Source organism: Micromys minutus (genome assembly GCF_963924665.1).
Source record: "Micromys minutus genome assembly, chromosome: 32".
NCBI lineage: Eukaryota > Metazoa > Chordata > Mammalia > Rodentia > Muridae > Micromys > Micromys minutus.
In genome coordinates, this window is record NC_137967.1 from 18392029 (window position 1) to 18403395 (window position 11367).

An 11367-nucleotide genomic window follows, 5' to 3' on the forward strand; every position below is an offset into this window, starting at 1 on the left:
GAGTGGTGGCAACCACCCTTTACCCCAGCTCTCACAACCTCACAATGGCACTCTGGAGGCAGAGGCAGGCTGCGGGTCTCTGTGAGTTCAAGGCAGGCTTGGTCTACAGAGCGAGTTCCGGGACAGCCAGGGCTACACAGAAAAATCAAAACAAATAAAAGCAAGAAATGGGGGTGGGTGGGGGGAAGGGGAGAACAAGGAAGAAATTTGAGGTCAGCCTTCAGCCTCCACATGTCTGTATACTGGCAAGGGCAGGCAAGCACACAGACAGGCATGTGTACACATGTAAATTAAAAACAAAACATGAGATGGGTGTGGTGGCCCCTCCTGTAATCTCGTTAATCCCAGTTCCAGTAGTTCTGACACCTCTGTGGTCACCGGACATAAGCAGACAAAGCAACCACACATAGAAAATAAATAAAAATGTTAACAAGAGTCTGATTAATCCCCAGGGAAATGAGGTCTGAATGGGAAGTGAGCTTTGGAGATGCTGTAAGTAGTTAGGCGATTTTCACATGTGTAAAGACATGGCAAAAATACACTTATTGGCATTGGTGTGTATGTCTGTAATTCCAGAGTTTGAGACAGGATGAAGGCGAGTTCCAAGTCAGCCTAGCCTGTTCTGCAGAGTTGGCTGGCCTCAGACAAATCAAATCAAATCAAGACAAAAGGGAGGCAGAGACAGGAGGACTGTCACCAGTTCCAGGACAGCCAGAGCTATACAAGACCCTGACACAAAGAGACAGACAAAGTCAGTCAGTCGGACAGACAGACAGACAGACAGACAGACACGCCCCATAAATAGGGGCTAGAGAGATGAGAGATGGCTCAGCTGTTCAGAGCACATATTGTTCTTATAGAAGAATAGGGGGTTTATGCCCTGACCTCACCTGTGGTGGGTGACAACTGTTTGTAACTCCAATTTCAGACAGTTTGAAGCCTGAAGAACATGGGCACGTGTACACACACACATACATGTAAAATACCTCCCCCAAATTAAAAAAAAAAATAAATGAAAAAATTTGAAAGATGCTTTAGGGAGCAGCGGAGTCATGAGGAAAACAAGAACCACAGGATATTTTTTGGTAGGGAAAATGGCAAAGGAATTCCAAGGTATGTTTGTAGGAGGAAGGACAGACAGCCTTTGCAGTGGGACAGGCTAGCTGAAAGCCACAGGGTGGGGTAGAAGTCAGTGGAGAAATGAAGAGGAAAAAAAACTTGGTGTAGATGATGCAGTTGACTGAGTTTTTTTTTTTTTTTTTTTTTTTTTTTTTTTTTTGAGTTTTTTGAGACAGAATTTCTCTGTGTAGCCCTGGCTGTCCTGGAACTCACTCTGTAGATCAAGCTGGCCTTGAACTCACAGAGAGCCACCTGCCCCTGCCTCCTGAGTGCTGGAATTAAAGGCGTGTATTCCACTATGCCTGGCAGTTGACTTATTTTTCAAAGGCAAAATGTCACTGTATGCTGTTTGGGAACAAAGGCCTTTGGTAGAAATGAATGTGTATACCACATCAAGGTTACCTTCTGGGGAAGTGGGGGACTGAGTGGGGCTGGGGAAGGACACAGCTTGATTCACCCACCTTTAAAAAAAAAAAAAAGGCTGGGGAGGGTCCTGGAGAGGTGGCTCAGTGGTTAAGAGCACTGACTGCTCTTCCAGAGGTCCTAAATTCAAGTCCAGCACCCACATGGTGGCTCACAACCATCTGTAATTCAATCTGGTGCCTTCTTGTGTGTCTGAAGACAGCTATGGTATGCTTGTATATAATAAATAAATTCTTTTTTTTTTTTTAAGGCTGGATAGTGGTTGTATTTCCTTTTAAACGCAGCACTGGGAAGGCAGAGGCAGAATGTGAGGCCAGTGTGGTCTAGAGTGAATTCTAGGACAGCTATGGTTACTCAGAGAAACTGTTTCAGAACCAAAAAAAAAAAAAAAAAAAACCCAAAACATTTCATTTTATGTGCAGGGGTGTTGTCAGATCCCCCTGGACTTACAGAGGCCATGCGAATGGAGAGAATAGTACAGGGACCTCTGAGAGAGCAGCAGGTGGGGCCTTATGTTTTGATTTTCCGAGACATGCTTTCTCTGTGTAGTCCTGGAACTCACTTGGTAGATCAGGTTAGCCTCAAATTCAGAGGACTGGCCTGCCTCTGCCTCCTGAGTGCTAGGATTAAAGGTGTGTACCACCACTGCCCACCATGGCAGATGTTAACAGATGAGCCATCTCCCCAGGCCCTTATTTGACTTCCTAGTGGTCTTTTTTGTCTGGTTCTGTGCTGAGAATGGAACTCTGGGCTCTTTCTGTCCAGGCAAAAAAGGTCTGCTACTGAGTTACAATTGATTTTCTCTGCATAACACTCCCCCTGCCCGTTTGTCTTTCCGACATAGGTTTCCTTTTATAGAGCTCTGAGGGCCTGGCACTTGTGATTCTCTTTGCTTTCTCGTATAGTAGGTGTATTCTGCCATCCCCTGTAGAACTCAAGCTGGGCTCTTGAAGATTTACTGTTGTTGTAATAGGTGTGTGATCTGCACGTAGGTATGTGCACTTGAGTGAAGTGCCCGAGGCCAGAGAATTGCATTCCCTAGACCTGCTGTTACAGCTGTCACCTGACAGGAATGCTGGGAACTGAATTCAGGGCCTCTGGTAGAGGAGCAAGCATTCTTATACCCTGGAGCCACCTTCCCAGCCATGGGTGGAGAGCTTTTGCTAGGCTGCTTTGAATACTGTTTTGCATGCCTGGGATATCTCATAATTTAAAAATAGGGCAAGTGGGTGATTGCAACCCCAACACTCTGAAGATGGAGGCAGGGGTGGGGTCCTGTAATTCCAGCTCATTCTAGGCTACACAGAAAGTTAAACACCTCAACTATTACATGCGTTTCCAAGATTGGAGAGCGTTGGGCATACACCTTAGTGCAGCTGACTGGTCCTATGAACTTATGTAGGGATGAACCCCTTTAACAAGCCAGGTGTTAGTACCATTAAAGGCAGTTCCTGATTAGTTTCTTCTGTACAACAGGCCCCAATGCTGAGTTAGCCCCCCAGTTTCTACTCCTCAGGAAGAGCTGGAATTTTGTCTTGTGCAGCAGTGGCTAGCAGCTGCCCCCTAGCGGCTGAACAGCAAGGCTGCAGCTAGGTGGTTTTCCAAGTAGCTTATTCACTGCCTTGGCCCAGCCGAGCCAAACTCATTCATGCTCACATGACCACAGCATAGGCTCTGACTAGGCCGGCCTGGGCTTTCCTAGAGGGAACCGCAGTGCCTAAGGTTGACTGCATGGCAGGCGACCACAGCCAACATTCAGCAAGTCGCCAGGCGACTTTTCAGAGGACCGCTAGGCATTTGAGACTGGCATGCACTTCTCACTGGGAGAGGCAGCAAGAACCTAACAAAGGTTCTGCTGGGAACCCAGACATCAACCTGCTACCATTGGGGAAACAAGGATCAGGTAACATCTCAACTTGCCCCACCCAGGTACAAGAGTAAGAGGCCCAGCATATTGATCAAGCTACTTGGTTAATCTGCTCAACCACACTTGGGTGCTCCACACACAGCATGGAGGAATACCTCAACTGCAACACAGCACCCATTTCATCTTTAGCACCAAGGGACACATTTAGCCAAGGTCAGTTCCAACTATACTGTTTTCTCAGAATCTCAACGTTCCCCCTTCTGGGGATTGCATCACAGGACCTGGACCTGGCACACTTGCTGCCCCACCAGTGTGTTGTGAGCATCACAACACCCATTCCTCTACTCCTCCATGGAGCCATGGAGACCCAGACCAGAGCTGGGTGGTGGTAGCAAAAGCAAACTGATCTAAGTTTAAGGGCAGCCCCGGATGCCCAGGGAAACCCTCTGAAAAACAAAACCAAACAGATCCAGACCAGGATTATGAATGAGGCATTTTATTAACCCAGCATCCTTTGTTCTAATGCTTCTTGTTGGCAGCTGCCACCTGTGGGAAGACAGATCAGCATGGGGTCAAGGTTTGCCATATTAACTCTACTGTTGCAGATACTGTAGTTTACACACACACCCAGGGCTCTAGCTTCTGGCCACTGTCCTGAGGGGGATGGCCAATGTTTGGGTCAGGCCCTTTCTAAGACCCTTAGGACGTCCAGTCACTGTAGAGAAAATTAGGCAGGAGTGTCTATCAGACACAGGGGTTCCTCACACCACTGCTTCTTGGGCGAGATGTCACTCTACAAGGACCGTCTGGGCCTGCACCCGTCTACCACCCCACCTCTATCCCAGGCTGCCTAGTAAGTATGAGGTACCGAGGAGGGAGAGTGCCTCCAGGTCTAAGTTTATAGAAGCCCCACACCACCCGGGCACCCAGTCTCCATTTCCCAGTGTGACCTGCTTTCCTCTCCTCTCCCCAGGCTATGCTCCAACAGAAGCAAAGTGCACCTCACCTGTCCAGCAATTCTGTCTAGATCTCTCTGTCCCTGAGGTGTTAGCTTGCGACCCCTGTGGGGGAAAAAAAAGTGATGAGCAGAGCCCACCCCACACAGAATAAAGCACTAAGTGATGGAACTGCATTCTGTTTGCCAAGTTTCACTTGTACCCAAGCCAGCCGCATCCTAACAAGCTGGGGGCAGGAGAGGGAGACCCTTGGGAGCTGACGGAGTGTCGTTTGTGCAAGCATTAGATCAAAAGCCCGAAAAAATCAATTGGGAAAAGTTAACGAGCAGGCTAATGAAAGCGGACAGTCGCTAAATTACCTTCCTAGAGCTAAAGGAAGTCAGAGAGGTTTGGGTGAGGCCCTCACTGCCGCCTTCTGAAGGCCCTATACCTCCAGTTGTAGGGAGGTCCAATACCCCACCACATGCCACCAGCAACGACTACCCTTGTGCATACCCATCTTGGTCCTTTTCCACCATTTTCAGCCCCTCCAGGGCTTGGAGGACTCGGCGGGCCACACTCTTAGAGCCTCTGCTGAAGTGGCTGGGCCTGACACCGTTTCTCTGCCGTCCTCCGTAGATCTTGGTCATGGAACCAACCCCTGCACCACCGCGGAGGTACAGGTGCCGCGCTGTGGAAGCTGGGGTGGGGCAAGAGGGAGCCTGAGGTCATGTGCTTGTCATTCACCCCGTGACATGAGACCTCTCATTTTACAGGGAAACACAGGGGCTGGACATTCCTGGTTCCTTGTCCCTCTCCAAGGCCAGCCCTGTGCCCTGGACCAGCCTTATCAAGTGTGAGCACGTCCACCTGCCTGAGACAGACATGGCAGTCACGTTCTGCGGTGGGTACCTCAAACTTTAAAGTGAACCGGCTGAACCATGGGCACCCTTCTGGTACAACCAGGTTCAGCAGACCCTGTAAGGAGAGCCCCAGGTACTGAGCTGAAGCTGTACCACGTCCTTTCCATTCTCAAGCAACACCACAGCCAAGAGCCACATGGCTCTGGGACCCAGGCCACTCACTCCATCTTAGGGATGAGCAGTCCTATCGAAGACTCTCAGTTTATCACCACCCAGGCTCCAATTCTGCCCCCACAGCATGCCTCAATTCAATTGATTTATTAAAAAAAAAAAAACCACAGCCCCATATCAATGTCATCATCAACAGTCATTTACCATTATAAGGTGAAAAAATCACCAGACAACCCCTATCTTGACCTACTCAAATGTTCTACCTCTCATGACATGACCTGTTTGTACTGAGTGATCCATTCTTCCTTAGGATAGGGTCTCATTTGGATGAGACCAGGGACAGACACAGACAATCTGCCTGGACACTGGGTGCTTGAATCTCAGCAGAGCACAAAAGGAACTAGCCAACTACAAGCAGGGAGGGAATCCAGCAGGACTAGGTAGCTTCTGCAATGGGGATTTTAACCGTCCTTTCAGCACCACGTAAAATTCATCTAGTGGAAAACCACCTGCCAGCTAATTACAAGGTGCAAGCCTGCTACTCCAGAGCTGTGTGCATTTTTTCCTTTTGACTGAAGAAAGAACTATTCTATTCCATTGCAGCAAAACTGTCTATTTCTTTATTACTCTCTTCCTCAACAAGACCTGACTCTAGCACATTTTAAAGGTAGAACTTTTGGTAAAGCCACAAAATTGCTGCTGGAATTTCAGAGGGCCAATGAGCCAAGGTTCTGGTCTCATAGCTTATCACGGGGAGCTGCCCAGGAGGGGCTAGCACCTTGGATTTGAACTTACTTGCAGAGCAAGGGTTCCTGAGGTACTGCAGATTAGCTACAACAGAACTTGAGCTAAGTGCAGGGTGGAGGCCCCATTCTGACCAACTATGTCCAAGTGTGGGATAAAAAACCTTGTACAGTGTCTTGTATAAAATAAGTCTTTAAAAAGAGAGACCAAACTTCAGCAATTTCATCAGAACCCTTTTTAACTTTTCCTAACCACCAGCCTCAGTGGTGTGATTCAGGAAAATTCAACTTCAAGGACACAGAAGGAGTTTTAAGACCCCCCCCTTTTTATGCTAAGCTTCTAAGGAAAATCTAGTACTCTAGCCCCAATTCCCTATTAGGCTCTCCATCGGAAGTGGTTCCTAGAAAAATCACACTGAACTCTTCTGTTCCTAACTCACCACTTCAGTACCCAATGCCCACAGCCCTGCCCAAGTAACACAGGAGGGCCCTAATCTTCTGCAATGGAGCCTTTTTCACTACTATGACAAACATTTGTCCCACTGCACTCTAGCCCCAAATGCAAGTGGCAGCAAAACAAGCCAGCTCCCAATTATCCAGAGGAAATAGCAAAAATGGTCTGAAAAACGTGAACACAAGTAGCCCCATCTTCAAGTAATGCCACCCCTGTACTGTCTACTCTGTATGTAATGTTTCCTCTCAGGCAGAACAGGTCACCGCTGTGACAATGGCTAGTTTGATAAAAGCATAAAGCTTTTTTTGGCCAAACCAGACAGGAACCCATCAGACTCCAGAATGGACATTAATAATGGAGTTCAGGAAAGGAAACCAGCAGCTAGTAGAAACTGCACACCAGTGTGAGGTTAGTTAGGGAAGGACAAACGGGTCCTAACAATCAACACACCCATCCAGGTGCATGGTGCCGGGTCTGTCAGGCATCAGGACACAAGCACACACCAACAGGTCTGGCTCCCAGCTCAAGGAACCTGCCCAGAGATGTTGAGATTAAAGGCAAAAGCCACCTGATTCCTGCTTGGGATACAGCTTAGGATGTTTGTCTAGAACATCCAGAGAGCTGAAGACAATCCTCAATACTTGGGAGGTGGAGGCAGAGGCCAGCCCGGTTATTTTGGCAAATTCCAAGCCAAACAGGAGTACACCTATACCCTATCTTAAAAGCACAAAGTGACAAGAACGGTAGTCTCGAGCTGGTGGACCCTGGACAGACCAGCCCCCCAAAGCCCACTCCTATTGTAAACCTACTATGAAAACTAGACAACCAATGCTGCCCAGCGGAGCCACACAGCAGGCACACCACTCTGCCCAGAGAAAACCAAGTTTTCACAGCTGCCCTGGGCACTGCCATGTAAGCGCCACGCTTACTTCAAAGAAGGGATGTGAAGTGTACATTCTCAGCTAGGCCTTTCCACCCTTCCCTAATGACCCTCCTTAAAAACGTGCTGGCAGGTGGAAGCACCGACCTTTTCCCACACTGTGGAATTGACCTTTTGGTTTTCAGAGGCTGTGTTGAGTCATGGTGGTCCCTGTGCCCATGCCAAAGCCTGAAACAAAGTGGATCCCATGGGCATTTAATATAAACTACCCCATGCTCTGAAGTGGAGACCATCTTATTTCCCACGACCTGGGGAGTTCTCAGGTTGGGGCCCCCTAGCAAAGCCTGAACATGACCTGCAACCCCGGCACAACCCACCAGCGACCCCACCCCACTGGGACTAGAAGGAAAATTGCAGGATGCACAAAGTACCCAGGCTGGATCCATAACTCCTTGAGACAGAAAAAGACGAAAGAAGGGCATCCCAAAAGTTTCTTTTGGGCATCAGATCTGTAAGTTTCCTTTAGAACAAGGAATAGCATTCCCAAGCATTCAAACAGGACTCGATATAGATTTAAATCTAAATGTCACAGCACAGATACAGAAAGCTGTTAAGATTCTCAAGTAAGAAGGATATAGACTCTCAATTGCCCTAAGATTTCCTGTCTAGTTTAATTAAAGGTAGTTATTAAGCCAGGTGTGCCTCCAAGTGCAGTTGGGAGAGAAAGATAGAGCCCCTGCCTGGGGTCATCCAGCTTTCCACTTTAACATAAAGGCCTCAGCTCTTACCAGCTCGTGTGTAGAACCAGTTCTCATCATAGGGGGCAAGCTCTTTATGCTTGGCCAACTTGACCGTGTCCACCCATTCGGGGACTTTCAGTTTCCCGGACCTAGGACCAAGAGAATTGAGAAAAGCACACTTCCAAAGAAATTTCCAAAGGTTGCTTCAGATCTCCCAACCTTTCCCCTTCAACATTAACATGGGGGGAGGGCTTTGCAAGACAGCATATAAACAGGCTAGAAAGCATGGTCACCGTAGGCCTAAAGGGAACCCCAACAGGTGGCCAGCCAGACTAATGACAGATCGGGGTCAGGCCCGAGTTCCGACACTTACTTTTTGAGGAAGGCTGCCAGAGCTCTGACGAACTCCTGCTGGTTAACGTCTTTTACAGTAACTCCGGGCATCTACGAGAAAACGGCAAGCATGCCGAGGTCAGGTTTGGTGCAGAACACTGACGTGGGTGCAGGTCAACACCAAACCTACTCCTCGCCAATCCAAGCCCAAGCCCCGGCATCCACCCAGCCTCGTTTCACGTCAACTGCAGCTCGGCTCCCGTAGGTCCACCGGAGTTGCTGGGTGCCCACGCCATGCGGACCGCAGCACCGCGGCGTGGTGACCGCGTGGGAGAGTCCTCCACGCCCCTCTCCCTCGGCCCACGTTCCGGGCGCTCCACTCACCCCTCCGCAGCCCACCTAACCCTCTGGCCTCCCGGATCGTGGCGATCAGGCATGTCCGGGCCTGCCGCTCGCACGTGGCCGCGGCTTCCGAGGGCGGAATGACCCCGCGCCGGGCTTCCCGCGGTCCGGGGCACGAGCTCTCGGGGCCGGATAGCCCGGGCCCGTGGCCCCGTGCACAGCCGCAACCCAGAGCCCTCGCTTACCGTGCGGCCTCCGCGCTGCCAGCCAGGGGAAAGGGAACGACGGGGTTTCCCGGGCGCACAAGTCGGGCGTCGAGTCTCGCGAGATTTCGGAGTGCTCGCGAGAGCGACTAAACCAGAGGACTCCGCCTCTCTGAGGGCGAATGAGGCTTCGTCTTTCCCTAAAATGGGAGGGCCTGTAAGAGGAAGGGGTGGAGAAGCCGAGAAAAGGGACTGGGGAGGAGAAAAAGTGGTCTGTTTTCTCTTTCCGTTTCCTTGGGCGTGACCGGAGAACGCCTGGAGACTCGGCCTCATTTGAGCCTTGTGTGTCTGGCGGGAAAAGGAGAGGCGGAAACTATTGAGGGCGGAAGTGCGGGCGAAGTTGAGAGCGCTCGAAAGGAAGGCGGGATTTAGCGCAAGACTCCGCTTTCTGGCCGGAAATGAGAATAGTAAGGGCGGAACCGTGACAGGCAACCCAGGAAAGGGCAACAGGACATGTGCCCACCACCACCTTTTGTGCAAGCATCAGTAGTCGCGAGACCAAGATTTACACGGAAGCCCCACCCTTCTTTGGGCGGAAGTTGCTTCAGCTCCATTGACGCTAGCGGAGTGGAAAGAAGGGGTTGGAAGCAGGGAGGAGATTAGGGCGGGGACAAAGAGGCAGAGGTGGGACATTGGTGAAGGTTCAGCTCCGCCATCTAGTGCCGGAGTCTGTGCAGACTGTTAGTCTTCCCATTTGCGTCTTCAGAGTCATCCGAGCTGACCTGTGCAACTTTATTATGTTCCCACCCACCCACCTACCTACCTGTTTTTCGTTTGTTGTTTTGAGTCAGGGTCTCATTTAGCCAAGGCTGACTTAGGTCCTTTTTTTTTTTTTTTTTTTTTTGAGACAATGAAACTTTATTTAAAAACCAAACCACTTAGAAAATATATTGCAGGCATGATACAACAGATGTATTATTGCTTCAAGTAATTAATTGGTATAAATACAACATAGTACTTATCCAAAAGATAAGGTGCCGTATAGGGCCAGCAACACGGCACTGCGAAACCCCAGGCAAAAATGGCATTTGGTAAAGTGTGTGTCTCTATAGTGGTGGTCCTAGCTTTCCTTGGTCCAACTTGCTTACTTTTAGGCCTTCTTGTTGCTACAAGGCTCTGTAAATTCGGAGCTGATTAATACTGGGTTTAGAGTTTTATTTTGTGAGCTCACGTCCAATGCTTCTCAACAACTATTTTACTGTGTATTCTCAGTGACTGGCATGTGCGTGACGACCAACCCCTCCTCACCCCCAACTGCTTTTCATAGGGTTGTGTCACTTTGCTGCACAAGTCAGTAAAGAAAGCTGTTTCTCACATACACTGTGACACTGGCTTCTTCAGGGGCTCCTAGAATAACAGAATTTGAAGAAATGGACATTCCCATCTTGATGGCCAGAAAATACTAGGAACTTTTATTCAAACCACTCTCCCTCCTGTATCTTTAATCCACTGTGTCCTTGCATGTAAGAAAAACAAAGTAGAACATAGATTTGGAAAGGAAATCTTTTCTCTAAATTGTTAGCTTACTGGGGTTCATTTCACAGCATATGCAAGGTAGTGATACTGTGGTAAACAGGACTTGCCAAACTTCTCTGAGGAGACCCACCTCTCCTCAGATTTTACCAGCAGGTTCCTTTTTTTTTTTTTTAAATATCTATTTATTTATTGTATGTATATGAGTACACTGTAGCTGTCATCAGACACACCAGAAGAGAGTATCAGATCTCATTACAGATGGCCATAAGCTACCATGTAGTTGCTGGGATTTGAACTCAGGACCTCTGGAAGAGCAGTCAGTGCTCTAACCACTGAGCCATGTCTCCAGCTACCAGCAGGTTTCAAGAGAGCCACCAGCCTGGATGTCTGTAGTAAGAATCTCAGCCCTTGGTACAAGGTTGATCTCTACTACAGAACAAACACCTGCACATACATATTTAGGATCTAGATGTCTCCTCTGAGCGCTCTGCAGTCCAGATCTTCCCACTGCTTCTTTCCACTTCACCGTCTAAGATCCAGACGTAAAGGAACCAGTGTCCAGCAGTGAGCAGCGTTTGCCTGCAACTTGCTGTGCCCTAAGTTTTCCTCATTCGCAAACATTGCTTAACATATTAACTTCCATTCTTCCTTTTAAATAGCCTGCCCTCAGCCCCAACGGTCACTGGCAGATGGATGACAAGAGACTCCATCTTCTTGGTCACTGTTGGGATGAGGTGCGTGTGGTCATCCACACACTT

The 11367-nt window shown here is 49.0% G+C and overlaps 1 protein-coding gene across 2 annotated transcripts; it reads right to left on the reverse strand.

Annotated features, from left to right (window-relative positions):
- Positions 1-3883: 3883 nt before the first annotated feature.
- On the reverse strand, positions 3884-9147 carry RPS19 (ribosomal protein S19). Of its 2 annotated transcripts, none has more exons than XM_080909175.1 (6): positions 9116-9147; positions 8569-8639; positions 8244-8344; positions 4861-5044; positions 4416-4470; positions 3884-3955 (listed from the first exon to the last, which is right to left on the reverse strand). In XM_080909175.1, exons 2-6 carry the CDS (start codon positions 8637-8639, stop codon positions 3929-3931), a joined length of 438 nt encoding a protein of 145 aa, XP_080765301.1. In that variant the 5' UTR covers positions 9116-9147; the 3' UTR covers positions 3884-3928. The 2 variants fall into 2 exon arrangements, with proteins under 2 accessions (XP_080765301.1, XP_080765302.1); XM_080909176.1 differs by lacking the exon at positions 9116-9147 and adding an exon at positions 8913-9098.
- Between the last annotated feature and the right edge of the window lie 2220 nt (positions 9148-11367).